Raw genomic sequence first — 18,747 nt, forward strand, 5'->3', positions numbered from 1 at the left:
AGCGAACAAAGGTGAGATAGTAATAAGCTACCAAATGGAAGAATTTGCAATTTATAAGACATCTTTTCCAAGTCACCAGTGTCTAGCCAATGTGCATATGATTAATGTCTGCATCATTAATTCACCATGATTGTATCAGAAAACTGCAGACCAGTATTGTCACTCTGCTGTAGTCTGGCCTGAGTTACCTGCGGTGCTCACTGTGAGACCCCAGTCCTTGGGTGTTACCTGGGGTGCTCACTGTGAGACCCCGGTCCTCGAGTGAGTTACCTGGGGTGCTCACTGTGAGGTCCCAGTCCTCGGGTGATTATCTGGGTGCTCACTGTGAGACCCCAGTCCTCGGGTGAGTTATCTGTGAGACCCCAGTCCTTGGGTGAGTTATCTGGGTGCTCACTGTGAGGTCCCAGTCCTCGGGTGAGTTATCTGGGTGTTCACTGTGAGACCCCAGTCCTCTTGTGAATTGTCTGGGTGCTCACTGTGTGGTCCCAGTCCTCGGGTGAGTGATCTGGGTGCTCACTGTGAGACCCCAGTCCTTTTGTGAATTATCTGGGTGCTCACTGTGAGACCCCAGTCCCCTTGTGAATTATCTGGGTGCTCACTTGATACCCCAGTCCATGGGTGAATTATCTGGGTGCTCACTGTGAGACCCCAGTCTTCAGGTGAGTTGTTTGACGTGATACTGAGTGTTGCAAGTCGTCTGATAACCCCACGCTAACGACGCTGATAATTCCATGGCTCCTAATGGTGTTCCAGTGAGTATACAGGACAGTTAATGTGTGTGTGAATCTTGGATGACAACTTGTCTGCGGAAGTCTCCCCATCATTCAACAAGTTGCAAACCTCACTCATCTGGACTGACACATTAAAATGTGGTACTTGGATAAAGCATAGAGGGTGACCAGCTACAGTGAATCCTGTACGGTAGCTCCATGAGCGAGTGGAATGATGAATATAATTTTCCTGCCCCTGTCTTTATTCTCTCTTACAGCTCTGAATATAAGTTGTATAGTAGACAGATACACATTGCTGGATTTGGCGCCTGACTGCACATACAAGATCTGGATGACAGCCTCCACCATTGTGGGAGAGGGCAGCAGAGGGCCATACCTTAACTTCAGGACACAAGGTACTGTTGGCGGGAAGGGCCGAGGGAGGGAGTTTGGGAACAACGTGTTGCCGGTGCTTCCAGATTTCTAACATGAAAGCAGTGCAGGGCCTCCAGTGACCCAGAGGGAACTCAGCAATCCACAGAAACTCCAGGTCCCCAAAGATATCCTTGTTACGCAGAAAGAGCAGAGAGCCAGTACTTTCCAGTGTCAAACTCTTACTGGACAGTGACTGGCTGATAAGATTTCACTTAGGCATCCATGGATTCTGCAGTTTGCAGGTCGATGGCTATCCAACAAATATGAAAAAATTGTATTTATTAAGCACCTAGTCACAACCTAGAATAGTTCACAGCCAATAAATTAACTTTGAAGTGCATTCCTTGTTGTTCCATAGATAGCAGCCATTGTATGCATAGCAAGATCCCATAAAAGCACTGAAATTACAGCTCAGTAAAAACTGATTTTTGGTGCCTTGGATGGGCAATAATGCAGGCCTAGCCAGCGCTGCCCAATTCCCGTCAACTAATTTTTAAAAATGCGATGGATGATACCTCCAACAATGCAGCACTCCCTCAGTACTGACAGTACGACAATGTGGCACTCCCTCAGTACTGACCTTCCAACAGTGCAGTGCTCACTCAGTACTGACCCTCTAACACTGCAGCACTCCCTGAGTATTGTCCTTGAAATGTCAGCTGGATTTTAGGCTCAAGTCCTGCAATCTACCCTATCTAGGCATTCTGACTTGGAAGAGAGCTACCCACTGAGCAAATCTAGAAAAAGCACAAAGGCAGCTGATGGTGGGTCATGTGTTGTGTAGCCCAGTTAGAGGGAGAGGTGAAGTTCCCAGTCAGTGTTTAGGTTCTAATCATGTACTGCTTTGTGTTGTGTTCAGGTTCACAGACTGTTTTCTGGATGCTTGTGGTGTTGGTACCCGGGTCTGTGGTGATCGGAGTTATTTGGATCCTCTTCTGCAGATACTGTGAACAAAGGTGAATCAGTCCCTTCCCATTTGCTAAACCTTTACACCTTGGAGAACATGACTGTAAGCTGTTCACATGTGCAGTGTTATTTCCAAGCAGTTGGTAAAGCTGAGTTATTTTTTAAAAATCCCAGAGGGAAACTTTAAACAACTGTCGTAACCTATAATTTTAAGTGTTATGTTTAAGATGCAACTCTAAATTCAGGAATCAGACCACCAGTTCGCGAGAGGTTTTATATTAAACTAAATAAAACATTTTATTCATTTACACAAGTTTAATATATACACATGGCTACAAATTACTACGATCATAACTTTGAACAAATTCCCAAACTAATCTCCATTAAGGCAACAGCAACCCATAGATTTAACCAAACACCAGGCAAAGCATTTTTACCTCACGAATTCAAAATAGGTTCTTTCACTTTAGTTCCTATCTCTCTTACAAATCAAAACTGGTACACGTCAAAGCACCCAGACTAGCTGGCTTTAACCCAATTAATACACACCCACAGGCTAAACCTCTATTTTAAAGAAAAATATTGATATTATAATATTACATACATTAATAGCTTCCTGACATGCAGCCAGATGTTTGTATTGTTGAATTTTTAAAAATTCATTCATGGGAGGTGGGCGTCGCTGGCTGGGCCAGCATTTATTGCCCATCCCTAGTTGCCCTTGAGAAGGTGGTGGTGAGCTGCCTCCTTGAACCACTGCAGCTCCTTTCCTTTGTGACTTTGTAGCAATTTGTTATGACTGAGTGGCTTGCCAGGCCATTTCAGAGTCAACCAGGTAAGCAGCTAAGGATAATCAATTTCCTTCCCAAAAGGACATTAGTGAACCAAATGGGTTTTTACAACAATGGTTTCATGGTCATCATTAGACTTTTAATTCCTGATTTTTTTTTTTAACTGAATTTGAATTCCACCATCTGCCTGGTGGGATTCAAACCCAGGTCCCCAGGGCATTACCCTGGGTCTCTCAGTCACTAGTCCAGTGACAATACCACTACACCATCGCCTCCACCTACATGCAAGTGGGTGCCGATGCTCATGTAGAAACACGGGTGTTGGTGTGTGCCTGCATATGAGTGCACTCACGGACTTATTGTCTGCCTGCAAACAATATCACATTACCTAATAAAATGACATTTTCCCTCATTTCATCCTTTCTCATCTTTCCTAATACTGGGGTGATATCTGTACCAGGTGATGAAAAATAGCAGAGTGGGCACACATCCTCCACTTGAGGCCAGCTCCGTGAGCTTCAAACTAAGCTCCAGGGTTGAGGATCTGCCAGCAGTCTCCACCAACATCTTGCTGATTTGCAAAAAATACTACACTGGTGCTGCAATGAGTTTGCACCATGCCTAATATCGAGAAGTTATAGAGAGGGGTAAATTTATCAACACTGCTTAGCAGTTTCCACATGAAATTTATATTAAGTTAATGATCTCTGGTCCTGTCAGATGTGGTGTACCACATTTGAGTAGGCATGTTATGTAGGCCTTTGCAAAGATGACAATAATTTCTCCCATCACCCATGTCACTGACTGCCTAGCTGTGTCTGTGTGAAACTTCAAGGAGTTGATTCTGGATGCCCTGACCCCCAACCCCGCCTCTCAGCACCTGTTGGCCACCCACCCAGGTGATCTGATGTCTTCAATGTTGGACAGCACCTTGTACTGAGAGGGTAGCTATAGAGATACCTGTTGTGGTGAGTAGTGAGAATGTGGAACTCATTACCACAAGGAGTAGCTGAGGTGAACAGATGCATTTAAGTGGCAGTCAGTGAGGGGAAGGGCATGAGGGAGAAAGGAGTAGAAGGATATTCTGATAGGGTAAGGTGAAAGGAGGCTCAAGCGCAGCATAACATTAATAGTCTGATCTGCAATTTTGGTTCTGGTAGTAGTGCTCTAGTTACCCCAGCAGCTGTTTCCACTGCTGCCCCTGTTGCTGCTAAAGAGAAAAAGGAAGAGAAGAAACAGGAAGAATCTGAAGAGTCTGATTATGACATGGGCCTTGGTCTCTTTGATTAAATGCACCATGCAACGTGATTGTTACAATTAAAAATAAAGACTGGCATGGACAAATGGGATGTCTGGCTGTTCCTGTGCTCTATGTGTTACCAATGTGGTCTGTTTCCTCTGGAAGGAGAATCCAAAACAAGGGGGCATAACCTAAAAATTAGAGCTAGGCTGTTCAGGTGGATGTGAGGAAGCACTTCTTCACATGAAGGGCAGTGGAAATCTGGAACTCTCTCTCTCCCAGAAACCTGTTGAGGCTGAGGGTCAATTGAAAATTTCAAGACTTGAGATTGATAGATTTTTGTGCAACAAGGGTACTCAGGGTTACTGAACCAAGGCAAGTAAATGGTGGAACAGTTCAAGAGGCTGAATGTCTATTCCTGTTACATGTCTTTCAGGATGCAAAGCTACAGCTCCTTCTACTTACCTCAGTGGTGCTGCCAGAAAATTCCAGATCCAAGAAACAGCAGAGTTGGACACCAGCAGGTGAGGCTTTTCATGTTTTTAATCAAGGCTTCCCCTGATTGGTCGGGGGTTAAAGGCAGTGAGTAGCCCAGAAGTGAACATGACACATCACCATAACCACCCTCCACCCCACCTCAATTTCCTTAATCCCTTCAGTATGGTTGATGGCAGCCAATAGACTAAGTTGATTTTAAAGGCTTTCCAAACTGCGATTTTTTTGTCCCGCTACCTATTGTGACAATTGTTTTTAAGTTTTACTTGGATACAATTTTCTTCTAAGCTGCCCATGTCATCTGCTGCTGAAGCAACCTCCATTCCTTAGTTACCTCTAGACTATCGCAATGCATTCCTGACTGGCCATAAACTTGTGTTGATCCAAATGTCTACTAACCACATCCTAACTCACGCTGTTCCATTCACCCATCATCCTTACACTTACTGATCAACAATGACTTCTGGACAGGCAATGAATTGATTTTAAAATTCTCATCCTTGTGTTCAAGTTTCTCCATGACCCTGCCCCTCCCTATGTCCGTCACCTCCTTCAGCCTGATCACCCTCCAGGTATTTCTGCACACAATTCTGGCCTCTTGCAGGTCGCTGATTGAAATGCTCCACCACTGGTGAGCATGCTTCAGCTCTAAGCTCTGAAATTTCCCCCACAAACCTCTCCACCTCTCTCTCCTCCTTTAAGACCCTTCTTAAAACCTAGTTGTTTGATCAAGCTTTTGGTCACTGAGCCCTTATGTGACTCAGTGTCAGATACTATATGATAATGCTCCTGTGAAAAGCCTTGGGACATTTAAGATACTACAGAAATGCAGGTTGTTGATTTTGTTGTTGTAGATTAACCCAGGTCTATAACTGGTGCTGTTAGTAACTGAGCTTTGAATGGAGAATTGAGTGCTGTTAGCCATGTAGAGGCTGGAAGCCAAATATTGGCCTAATGGTGGGTCTTATGTAAGAACAGACGAGGTACAGTGGGTGACTTGTACCCAGAATCTGTACCCCATAGAGAAACAGCAGCTTCAGGAGTTAAGGGGGAGCATTGTCAAGAAAAAATGAACTTGATAACAGAGAAGCACAAATAGAGAAACTTTGAACTGTTGGTTCTGATATTGCCTCCGTGTGACACCAAACTTCTTTTGGCTCTTGAGGACTGATCCATAAAACATTACAACAGTTGGTGAACCATGAAACCCACTTTTGAGTCCTAGACACACTGGTGAGAAGCGATCAAGGTGAACATCAAAAGGTTTTCACTAGCAAAGGTGTTCAGGAGGTGAAAGAGACAGGGTGAACTGTCCCAAATCCAGGAAAGTATGAAAAATCTGCTCCGTCTGCAGCCGATGGGGCTTAATGTCAAGGAGGATCTCTAAACGTGAAGAGCCAGCAAGCCTCACTCTTTGCCTCAAAGGCCTCCAAGATCATCTTCTGGTCCAGCATTTGCTCCATGAAACAGGATGAACATAGGAAGATAGGAGGAGTAGGCCATTCAGCCCTTCGAGCCTGTCCTGCCATTCAATAAGATCATGGCTGAACTGGTTGTGGTCTCAACTCCACTTTACCATCTAGCTCCCTTAAGGCTTGACTCCTTAACTATCAAAAATCTGTCTAACTCTGCCTTAAATAAATTCAGTGACCCAGCCTCCACTGCTTTCTGGGGAAGAGATTTCCCTAATGACCATTTGAGAGAAAAAAAATTCTCATCTCTGTCTTAAACAGTAGACCCCTTATTCTTAAACTGTGTCCCCTAGTTCTCGTCTCTCCCACAAGAGGAGACATCCTCCCAGTATCCTTTTTTTCATTCATTCGCAGGATGTGGGTTTCATTGGCTCGGTCCAGCATTTTACTGCCCATCCCTAGTTCCCTTGAAGTGGTGGTGGTGAGTTGCCTTCATGAACCGCTGCAGTCCATGTGGTGTAAGTGCACCCACAGTGCTGTTTGGGAGGGAGTTCCAGGATTTTGACCCAGTGACAGTGAAGGAAAGGCGATATATTTCCAAGTCAGGATGGTGAGTGACTTGGAGGGGAACTTCCAGGTGGTGGTGTTCCCATCTATTTGCTGCCTTTGTCCTTCTAGATGGTAGCAGTCGTGGGTTGTAAGGTGCTGTCTAAGAAGCCTTGGTGAGTTCCTGCAAAGCATCTTGTAGATGGTACACACTGCTGCTACTGATCTTCGATGGTAGAGGGAGTGAATGTTTGTGGTTGTGGTGCCAATCAAGCAGGTTTCCTTGTCCTGGATGGTGTCAAGCTTTGAGTATTATGGGAGCTGCACTCATCCAGGGGAGTATTCCATCACACTCCTGACTTATGCCTTGTAGATGGTAGACAGGCTTTGGGGAGTTAGGAGATGAGTAACTTGTCGCAGATTCCTAGCCTCCGACCTGCTCTTATAGCCACAGTATTTATGTGGCTAGTCCAGTTCAGTTCCTGGTCAATAGTAACCCCTCCAGGATGTTGATAGTGGAGGATTCAGTGACGGTAATGCTATTGAATGTCATGGGGTGATGGTTAGATTCTCTCTTGTTGGAGATGGTCATTGTCTGGCACTCTTTGTGTGGTGTGAATGTTACTTGCCACTTGAATACGACCTGGAAATTGTCCAGGTCTTGCTGCATTTGGACATGAACTACTTCAATATCTGAGGAGTCATGAAAGGTGCTGAACATTGTGCAATCATCAGCAAACATCCCCACTTCTGATCTTATGATGGAAGGAAGGTCATTGATGAAGCAGCTGAAGATGGTTGGGCCGAGAACACTACCCTGAGGAACTCCTGCAGCAATGTCCTGGAGCTGAGATGATTGACCTCCAACAACCACTACCATCTTCCTTTGTGCTAGGTATGACTAGAGAGTTTTCCCCCTGATTCCCATTGACTCCAGTTTTGCTAGGGCTCCTTGATGCCACACTTGGTCAGATCTTTTATATTCCATTCCCCTTGCAATAAATGCCAACATTCCATTTGCCTTCCTAATCACTTGCTGTACCTGCATACTAACTTTTTGTGATTCATGTACCAGGACACCCAGATCCCTCCGTACCACCAAGTTCTGCAATCTCTCTCCAATTACCCGAAATACTGCTTTTCCATTCTTCCTGCCAAAGTGGACACATTCACATTTTCCCAAATTATACTCCATCTGGCAATTTTTTGCCCACTCACTTAATCTGTCTATATCTCTTTGCAGACTCTCTATGTCCTCTTGTCAACTTACTTTCCTACCTATCTAGGTAGAAAATCATCCAAATTATTGATGTAGATTGTAAATAGTTGAGACCCCAGCACTGATCCCTGTGGCACTTGACTTGTTACAGCTTGCCAACCTGAAAAAGATCCGTTTATCCCTACTCTTTGCTTCCTGTTAGCTAACCAGTCCTTTAAGTTTCTTCTTCCAAAAGGTGCACACAGAGAGCTCTGTGATCAGTGTCTACATGAAGAAGATGGCTCAGTAATAGCAACCCATCCTAAGGATCAGCAAATTCTTTTATGCCAGGCTGTATGACATAAAGCCCACAGATAGCATGGCATCTCATGTCTTCCTGTCCTCTACTACAGAGGACTTAGATAACAGCACGTAGGAGAATCTGGACAAACCACTAACTCTGGACAGCTGACAAAGGCTGTCAGGTATTTTAAGAAGATTAAAACTCCCGGAAGCAATGGTTTACCGACTGAGTTTTATTTGACTCTGTGGGACTGGATCGTCCCAGATCTGCTGATGTGTATGAGAGTTTTCTTGTAGCCGGCAGCATGTCAGAATCCATGAGGAAAGGCATCATCACCCTCATCTAAATGCAGAAAGGGAAAAGGGAACACATGAAAAATTGGCGACTCATTTCCCTGTTTAATGTGGACTACAAAGTTCTGTCATTATCAATTGGGTCAAGTCTGCTCTGGAGTCAGTGATCCACCCTGACCAGACCTGCGCTGTACCAGGTTGGAAGACCTCTGATAGCCTTGCACTACCCGGGATCCGATTGCCTATGTACAGGACAGGGGTGTGGACACCTGCCTCATCAGCCTGGACCAGGAGAATACTGAACACCTACATGGTGGATTTTCTCTCCAAAAAGGGGGTTTGGGGAGGGAATCCGCAATTCAATCCAACTGCTCTACACAAACATCAGTAGCACAGTTTCAATCAATGGATGGGAATCGGAAAGCTTTCTGATCAAATCCAGAGTCAGGTAGGGTTGCCCTCTCTCGCTGTCTTGTTCTTGTACTGCATTGAATCTTTTTCTGGGTCCATCAGGAAGGATGTGGGCATAAGAGAGCTGACACTCCCAAGCAGGGGAGGTACAGATGACATTACCACCTTCTGCTTGCTGTCTGATGAACATCTGCTATCAGTGTGAACTGGCCTCGAGAGCCAAAGTGAATTGTAACACAGCCATGTTCTTTAGAAACTGGACTGGACAATCCTTTGCCCCCTTCACTGTCAGGTCAGACTGCCTGAAGATGCTGGGGCTATGAAGGGGCCAGAGTCTGGGCCAAAAAATGGAGGGCTGTATAGCCATGTGAAACAGAAACTGGGCATGTGGGAGTGATGCTCCCTCTCCATCGCGGTAAGAACCTGGTCATCAGGCCCGAGGTGCTCTCAGGGTTGTTTTAAATAGCGCAGATCTGGCCCATACTCTATAGCACCGTGGCAGTCAACCAAGCCATCTTTGGCTTTATCTGGTGATCAAAAATGGACCATCCGCAGGGGCACCATGTACAACCTTGAGAAACAGGGGACAAAAACATACCCAATGTTTTCCTCATCCTGATGGCCACCTTCACATGTGGCTGCATCAAGCACAATTGTAAATATTTGGCATGCAAACACCGAGTGTCACTATGTGCTGAGGTTCTGTAGAATCATAGGTAGTTGTAGCATAGAAAAAGGCCATTTAGCCCATCATGTCCATGTCAGCTCTGTACAAGTGCAACTCACCTAGTCACCCCTGTAGCCCTATCTGTCCTCAGTGCTGCAAAAGATGGGTCTGGCCACATTGCCACAGAACGTTCCATTCAATTGGATTGGGCTGCACCTCATGGAAAAGTTTCTGCTGGAAAACACCTTTGACCATAAGTCCATTAGGTCCTCAAGGCTCTGTGGGAAAAGGAGACGGCAAATCCTGTCAGATAGTTTCCTGAGTAGACTGTCAAAGTCATTTGGCAGAAGGCCTCATCCCAGAACATTGAAATAAGCAACAAGATGTAGCTTGGCTAGTAGTGAGAAGGGCACCCCCATCAGATCCTTCATGGAGAGTCTCTGCACCAATACATGTTGCTGTCAAGGTGGCTGCGATGGGGAAAAGACCATTATTTACCTCCTCTGGAATGTGCCTATGCAAAGAAGGTCTGGAGAGAGATGCAGTGGTTTTTATCGTGGTTCATCTGGAGCAGCTCCGTGACACAGGGATCTGTGTCCTATTGACTGTTCCCAGGGACGCTCACCGAGACAAATGTCAACTGTGGCTGGAGGCCCATCAACTCAGTGAGAGATGCTCTTTGGTCTGCCTGAAGCTTGCTGGTCTTCTAGTGCAAAGGGTTGTCCCTGACCGAGTGTTGCAGACTGGCACATTCCTAGGTCCAGGACTTAGTGCTGAGGGATATACCTATGCTTGAAGCAGTCACTATTTGGCTCAACTGGGAAAGGCCATTGTCCTGCCAAGGGCCTGGACCCTGTGAAAGACTCCTCTGTCTGTATGCACCACAGAATGTTTGAAATGAAATATAAATTGTAAATATAATTTGTATTTTTAAGTGTAGTGAGACACCTCAGAGAGCCACATTCTGTACTGGAAGAAACTGAACTGTATCATGTTTTGGACAATGGCAAACTTTAACCATTATGAAATGTGCTTTGGCAAAATGTTATGAATAAACTTTTTTCGACAAAATCAAAGAGAAACTGCTTTTGACTATGAGTTCTGATCTTTGTTTTTTCTCTATCTATCTTCAGCACCATTGCATTCCAAGCTATCTTGGGATGATGGAGGAACCACCAACTGCTGAAGTGGAAGAGATTGAAATCAAGGACGAGTTTGAGATTTCATTAACAAAACGCACCAATTCCACTCTGACAAGAGACAAGGAGCCGAGCACAGAAGATCAGTATTGGATAGGACAACCATCTCCAGATGTGGACAACCCTCCAGAGGCCCCCACCTGTCTGGATGAGAAGCTCATGGATCAGCCACCCAGCAGCACAAGATTAATGGGGGGAGTCCCCTTCACCTCTGGTTATGAGAGACACTTCATTCCATCAGAGGAAGATCTGCTCAATAATGAATGGCAGTTAGAAAACAAGGAGGAGTGGCTGGGGTTGGGGGATATAACTGATGACTTTTAAACCTCAGTGGACTGGGATACCAGAGAACCTCGATATGTCACACAAACCAGCCTGTATTGCTGCTGGCCTCAGCCCCTGAAGGCACAAGTTTAGCAAATCTAATCAAAGAAGATTAGCAGCAGGGATAAGGAAAGCCAATGGGCCCAATACCTCAGTGTTCCATGGAAATCTACATTCTCCCATTGAGGCATCCAAAGCATCCTAATGCAATTCCAGGACTTGTACCTCACTCTTTGACTAAAAGGCCATGTCAGACTTTGACTGGTATTTTCGTGACACAGAACTTCCTGAAGCTGGACACCATCTCCTTGTTTTATTCATTGATAACTTTAAAGGAAATTTTCCAACGTTCTTGTTCCATATCATGCACCTTATATTCCTCTGTGAAGTCATCAACAAGCTACCTCCTCTCTGGACTGAGAGCATGTCGCGCCCAGTCTCTCCTGATGACCTGCCCCCGTCCCTCTGCTTCCAAAACTGACTGGAACTCAACAATGCTTCTTAGGACCTCATTGTCTTAAGATCACTGACTTCAATTTTTTTTTAAACTGTAAACTCTTTAAAATTGAATATTATAAAGTCAAACTGTCATTTTCTTAAATCAGTATTCTGACATTATAATGTTAATGTAGACTCTGAGACTTCTATTATTAACTTAATAATAATTTCAGAAAACTTTTGGTAATATTCTATTTCAGAGTCAAATACTTCAGGCTAAAGGAAAGTTTCCCAGTGGTATCTCCTTCCTTCAGGGATGAGTACAGGCTGCCTGCGCACACACATGGTCTGTACATGGACTACCTGCGCACTTGTGCGGTCCATACATAGGCTGCCTGCGTATACAACATGGTCTGTACAAAGGCTACCTTTGCATATACAGTGCTGTTACCCTGCCCCCCTGCCATCCCACCCACAGCCGTCCACCCACACACACACACACACACGGTCACAGTGCTTGACACACACACAGATACACAGAATTGTTAAGGAGTAGAAGGAGGCCGTTTGGCCCATTGTGTCTGCACTGGCTCATTGGACGTTTTAACTTAGTGTCAATCCCCTGCTTTTTCCCCTGCACATTGTTTCTAGTTAATCATCCAATGCTCTCCTGAATGCCTCATTTGAACCTGTCCCCAACACACTTCCAGGCGGTGAATTCCAAACCCTACCTACTCGCTGTGTGAAGAAGTTTTTGCTCACCTCGCATTTGCTTCTTTTGCAAAATACTTTAAAACTGTGCCCTCTGGTTCTCGATCCATTTATGAACAGGAACAGTTTCTCCCTATCTACTCTGTCTAGACACCTCATGATTTTGAAAACTTTTATCAAGTCTCCTCTTAGCCTTCTCCTCTCTAAGGAAAACAGTCCAAACTTTTCCAATCTTTCCTCATAACTGAAGCTTTAAACATAGGTGCGAAATTCACAATGCAAGCTGAAGTGATTGCAAAGACCCCCAAATGGTTAGTGAAACCGACAAACTGATTCAAGGTTATAAGGTCAATGTACGGGTCCAGGGGAACAGAACACCAGTTTATTGCACGCCTCAACCAGCATCCCCTGCCCTAAAAAAAGCAGAGCAAGAACTGAAAAGACCTGAGACAGAGAACATTATCTCGAAAGTAGAACAGAGTTAATTGGGCTACTCTCGTAGTGGTAATACCAAAGTCAGATGGTAGTGTAAGAATATGTGGGGATTATAAGGTAACTGTAAATCAGGTAGTGGAATATAATCCACCCGAAACTTTGCCTAACGTGGAGGATCTGTTCACAATGTTGTCAGGAAGCCAGATGTTATCAGAATTAGATCCTGACAAATGTCCATCTGCAACTTGAGTTAGATGATGAGTGTTGGTCATATATGACTATTAATACATACATGGGTCTATCTTAACATAAGCAAAATACTGCTACTGCTGGAAATCTGGGCCTATTTTAGTTTCATAGGCTCCCATTTCGTGTTTCTTCAACCCCTGGAATTTTTTGAGGCATATGACAGTCACCAAAAGCTTAATACTGTAGAAAGCCTAGAGGAATATAGAAAGTACAGGGGTGAAGTAAAAAAGGTAATTAGGGAAGCAAAGAGGATACGAAAAAATATTGGCAAGTAAAATCAAAAAAATCCAAAGATGTTTTACCAATATGTTAAGACCAAGAGAATAACTAGGGAAAGGGTAGAGCCTATCAAAGATGTACATGGTGACTTGTGTGTTAATGCTGAAGATGTGGGCAGCATTCTCAATGAGTACTTTGTCTCTGTCTTCACGAAGGAGGGGAATGGTGCAGGCATTCTAGTTAAGGAGGAGGAGTGTGAGATGTTAGATACAATAAACATAGTGAGAGAGGGAGTACTGGGGGGACTGACATCCTTGAAGGTGAATAAGTCACCAGGCCGGATGGATTGTATCCCAGACTGTTAAAGGAAACCAGGGAGGAAATAAACAGTATGATGTTGGGAGGGGTAGAGGAAGTGAGAGACCTTGGTGTGCATGTCCACAAGTCCCTGATGGAGGCAGCACAGGTGTGTAAGGTGGTAAAGAAAGCAAAGCTAATTAATAAATTAATTATCTAAGTCGAGATGGCTGGGCAGGTGATGTGCTGTAGCTGTATGATGTGGGAGCTGGCAGATCCCATTGTGAGCCGCAGTGACCACATCTGCATCAAGCGTTGGTTGCTGGAGGAACTCTGGCTCAGAATTGATGAGCTGGAGTCCGAGCTCCGGACGCTGCAGCACATCCGGGAGGGAGAGAGTTACTTGGACGCTTTGTTTCAGGAGGCGGTCACACCCGGTAGATTAAGTACCTCAAGCTTGGTCAGTGGTCAGGGTCAGCAGGGTGTGACTGCAAATGAGGCAGGTAGATGGATCCTGTGTTCAGGAACAGAGGAGCCTGAGCTCTTGACCTTGTCCAACAGGTACAAGGTACTTACTCCCTGTGTGGATGAGGAAGAGGGCTGTAGGGAGGATGAGCCAGCTGACCACGGCACCGTGACACAGGAGGCCATTCAAGAGGGGGGAGCAAAAAGACAAGTGGTGGTTGTAGGGGATTCTATAATTAGGGGAATTGATAGCATCCTTTTAAGCAGGATCGAGAGTCCCACATGGTGCCAGGGTGAGGGACATCTCTGACCGGCTTGAAAGGATATTGGAGAGGGAGGGGGAGGATCCAGTTGTTGTGGTCCACGTCGGGACAAATAACATAGGTAAGACTAGGAAAGAGGACCTGTTTGGGGATTATCAGGAACTAGGAACTAAATTAAAGAATAGGTCCTCAAGGGTTATAATCTCCAGATTACTACCCGAGCTATTGCAAATTGGCATTGGGATGCGAGGATAAGGGAAGTAAACACGTGGCTAAGGAGTGGTGTGGGAAAGAGGGGTTCCATTTCATGGGGCACTGGCATCAGTATTGGAACAGGAGGGATCTGTACCTTTGGGACGGTCTCCACCTGAACCGATCTGGGACCAATGTTCTAGCGAAAAGGGAAAACAGGGTGGTCAACAGGACTTTAAACTAGAGGGGGGGGCGTTGGGAAGGGTAAAACTCCAAGAACAATGAGTAATGGGAAACAAAGCAGCAGGTTAGCATTGTGGGGGGGTGGATTCAACTTCATGGAAAATTATAAAAAAACTGAAAAGAAAGGAGAGCCCAGGACAGGCTATTAAAGTCTCCAGAACACAAAATAGGACAGAGTGTTTGGAAAGGGCTAGGAATCTAACTTCAAGCACGTCAGATAAAGGGACGACAATGAGAAAGGGGATGGGAAATACAGGACTGAAGGTGTTGTATCTGAATGCACGCAGTATACGAAATAAGATAAATAAGCTTGTGGCACAGATTGAAATTGGCAGGTATGTGGTGGGCATTACGGAGACATGGCTGCAAGGGAATCAGGACTGGGAGCTAAATATCCAAGGATATACATCCTATCCAAAAGATAGGCAGGTTGGCAGAGGGGATGGGGTTGTTTGTTAGTAAGAAATGAAATTAAATCGATAGCAAGAAATGATGTAGGGTCAGATGATGTAGAATCTGTGTGGGTAGAGTTGAGGAACCGCAAAGGTAAAAAAAACCATAATGGGAGTTATGTACAGGTCTCCGAACAGTAGTCAGGATGTGGGGCACAAGATACACCAGGAGATAGAAAAGGTGTGTAAGAAAGGCAAGGTCACAGTGATCATGGGGGATTTCAATATGCAGGTAGACTGGGAAAATCAGGTTGGTAGTGGATCCCAAGAAAAGGAATTTGTGGAATGTCTACGAGATGGCTTTTTGGAGCAGCTTGTGGTGGAACCCACTAGAGAACAGGCAATTCTAGATTTAGTGATGTGTAATGAGGCAGATTTGATAAGGTGAAGGAATCCTTAGGAGGAAGTGACCGTAATATGATAGAATTTACCCTGCAATTTGAGAGGAAAAAGCTGGAATCAGATGTAACGGTATTACAGTTGAATAAAGGCAATTACAGAGGCATGAGGGAGGAGCTGGCCAGAATTGACTGGGAGATCAGCCTAGCAGGAAAGACAGTGGAACAGCAATGGCAGGAGTTTCTGGGAGTAATTTGGGAGACACAGCAAAAATTCATCCCTAGGAAGAAGAAGCAGACTAAAGGGAGGACAGGGCAACCATGGCTGACAAGGAAAGTCAGGGACAGCATAAGAGCTAAAGAGAAAGCATACAATGCGGCAAAGAGCAGTGGGAAACCAAGGGATTGGGAAGCCTACAAAAACCAACAGAGGACAACTAAAAATGAAATAGGGAGGGAGAAGATTAAATATGAGGGTAAACTAGCCAGTAATATAAAAGAAGATTGCAAGAGTTTTTTTAGATATATAAAGGGTAAGAGAGAGGCAAATGTGGACATTGGGCCGCTGGAAAATGACGCTGGAGAAGTAGTAGTGGGGAACAAAGAAATGGCGGAGGAACTGAATAGGTACTTTGCATCAGTCTTCATGGTGGAAGACACGAGTAACATTCCCAAAGTTCAAGACAGTCGGGGGGGCAGAGGTGAGTATGGTGGCCATTACCAAGGAGAAGGTGCTAGGAAAACTGAAAGGTCTGAAGGTGGATAAATCATCTGGACCAGATGGATTACACCCCAGAGTTCTGAAGGAGATAGCTGAAGAGATAGTGGAGGTGTTAGTGGTGATCTTTCAGGAATCACTGGAGTCAGGGAGGGTCCCAGAGGACCGGAAAATCACTAATGTAACCCCCCTGTTTAAGAAGGGAGTGAGGCAAAAGACAGGAAATTACAGGCCAATTAGCCTGACCTCGGGCATTGGTAAGATTTTAGAGTCCATTATTAAGGATGAGATTTCAGAATACTTGGAAGTGCATGGTAAAATTGGGCAAAGTCAGCATGGTTTCATCAAGAGGAGGTCATGCCTGACAAATCTGTTAGAATTCTTTGAGGAGGTAACGAGTAGGTTAGACCAAGGAGAGCCAATGGGTGTTATCTACTTGGACTTCCAGAAGGCCTTTGACAAAGTGCCGCACAGGAGGCTGCTCAGTAAGATAAGAGCCCAAAGTGTTAGAGGCAAGGTACTAGCATGGATAGAAGATTGGCTGTCTGGCAGGAGGCAGAGAGTGGGGATAAGGGGGTCCTTCTCAGGATGGCGGCCAGTGACTAGCGGAGTTCTGCAGGGGTCAGTGTTGGGACCACAACTTTTCACATTAATGAACTAGACGAAGGAACTGAGGGCATCCTGGCTAAGTTTGCAGATGATACAAAGATAGGTAGAGGGACAGGTAGTATTGAAGAGGTGGGGAGGCTGCAGAAGGATTTGAACAGGTTAGGAGAATGAGCAAAAAAGTGGCAGATGGAATACAATGTGGGGAAGTGTGAGGTCATGCACTTTGGTATGAAGAAGAGGCATAGACTATTTTCTAAATGGGGAGAGAATTCAAAAATCTAGAGTGTAAAGGGACTTGGGACTCCTAATCCAGGATTCTCTTAAGGTTAACTTGCAGGTTGAGTCGGTAGTTAGGAAGGCAAATGCAATGTTGGCATTTATTTCGAGAGGACTAGAATATAAAAGCAGGGATGTGCTGCTGAGGCTTTATAAGGCTCTGGTCAGACTACATTTAGAATATTGTGAACAATTTTGGGCCCCGTATCTCAGGAAGGATGTGCTGGCCCTGGAGAGGGTCCAGAAGAGGTTCACGAGAACGATCCCACGAATGAAAGGCTTAACATATGGGGAACGTTTGAGGACTCTGGGTCTATACTCGATGGAGTTTAGAAGCATGAGGGGGGATCTGATTGAAACTTACAGAATAGTGAAAGGCCTGGATAGAGTGGACGTGGGGAAGATGTTTCCATTAGTAGGAGAGACTAGGACCCGAGGGCACAGTCTCAGAGTAAAGGGAAGACCTTTTAGAACAGAGATGAGGAGAAACTTCTTTAGCCAGAGAGTGGTGAATCTATGGAATTGATTGCCACAGAAGGCTGTGGAGGCCAGGTCATTGAGTGTATTTAAGACTGGATAGATAAGTTCTTGATTGGTAAGGGGATCAAAGGTGACGGGGAGAAGGCGGGAGAATGGGGTTGAGAAACTTATCAGCCATGATTGAATGGTGGAGCAGACTCGATGGGCCGAATGGCCTCATTTCTGCTCCTGTCTTATGGTCTATGGTCATATGGACTGCTTTCCTTTATTGGACGAGGTATTAAATATAAAAGCAGGCATGTAATGCTGGAACTGTATAAAATGCTGGTTAGGCCACAGTTGGCATTTTGTGTACAGTTCTGATTGCCACATTACTGGAAGGACATAATTCTGGAGAGTACACAAAGGAGATTTACAGGAATGTTGCCACGGTTTGAAAATTGCAGCTATGAGGAAAGATTGCATAAGCTGGGGTTGTTTTACTTAGAACTAAGGAGGCTGAAAGGTGACCTGATTGAGGTGTAGAAGATTGAGGGGCGTGGACAGAGATAACCTGTTTCCCCTAGCTGAGGGATCAATTGCCAGGGGGGCATAGACTTAAGGTGACTGGTAGAAAGATTAAAGGGGACATGAGGAAATACCTCTTCACCCAGAGGGTGGTGGGTGTGTGGAATTCACTGTCTGGTTTGGCGGAGGCGGCAGAAATTCTCAAGTCATTGAAAAGGTACCTGGATTTGCACCTAAAGTGCTGTAACTTGCAAGGCTACAGACCAGGTCCTGGAAGGTGGGATTAAAACTTGCAGCTCGTCTTTTATTGTTTTTCGGTCAGCGTGGACCCGACAGGCTGAATGGCCTCTTCCTATGCTGTAACTTTTCTATGGTTTTCAACAGTGGGTATTAGTTTTGCTACATCTACATTGTCCAGACCCCATCAAGACGTTTGTACTAGGGATGAAAGTTGGTGGTGGGCAGAGTGTGGAATTCTCTTCAAGCTGTGACTACATCCATGCAGGTACAAAATAAAAAGTACCACATCTGGTGGAACTGCTTGTAGCAGTGGACTGAAGTGATGGGGAAGCCTTGACCCTCTCCATTTGAGGGATTAGATCCACTTGTGCACAACCTGATATTTTCAAAAACAAACCCATATCATTCCTCCCAGTCCATCATGAAAAGTGCCTGGTCCTGGATTTGAGGCTTTAGCCATCTCTTTCCCCCAACCTGCTCCTTATTTGATCCTACCTGTGCTGCTGGACCCAGGGACATTTCCCTCTCTTAACACTGCACCCATTGCCAGTTAGGCACAGGCCTCAGACTGAGGAGCAGGCCCCCACCCCCCGCCGCCCCCTCGTCTCCATGGTGACCGCCAGTGGGCGGACCGCCGCGGGCAGGGGAAGGAAACCCCGTGGACCGGCGGGGTATGCCGGTCCG

General features: G+C 45.4%; 1 protein-coding gene across 1 annotated transcript in view; it reads left to right on the plus strand.

Annotated features, from left to right (window-relative positions):
• LOC121271194 (interleukin-27 receptor subunit alpha-like) overlaps positions 1-11,532 on the plus strand; it is a 29,197-nt gene extending 17,665 nt beyond the window's left edge. Inside the window, exons 6-9 of the mRNA XM_041176962.1 lie at positions 989-1,126; positions 2,005-2,101; positions 4,519-4,606; positions 10,542-11,532. Coding sequence (XP_041032896.1) covers positions 989-1,126; positions 2,005-2,101; positions 4,519-4,606; positions 10,542-10,931 — 713 coding nt within the window. The 3' untranslated portion in view covers positions 10,932-11,532. The remainder of the gene's footprint in view (positions 1-988; positions 1,127-2,004; positions 2,102-4,518; positions 4,607-10,541) is intronic.
• Positions 11,533-18,747: the final 7,215 nt, after the last annotated feature.

Source organism: Carcharodon carcharias, chromosome 30 (assembly GCF_017639515.1).
Source record: "Carcharodon carcharias isolate sCarCar2 chromosome 30, sCarCar2.pri, whole genome shotgun sequence".
In the NCBI taxonomy this organism is placed as follows: domain Eukaryota; kingdom Metazoa; phylum Chordata; class Chondrichthyes; order Lamniformes; family Lamnidae; genus Carcharodon; species Carcharodon carcharias.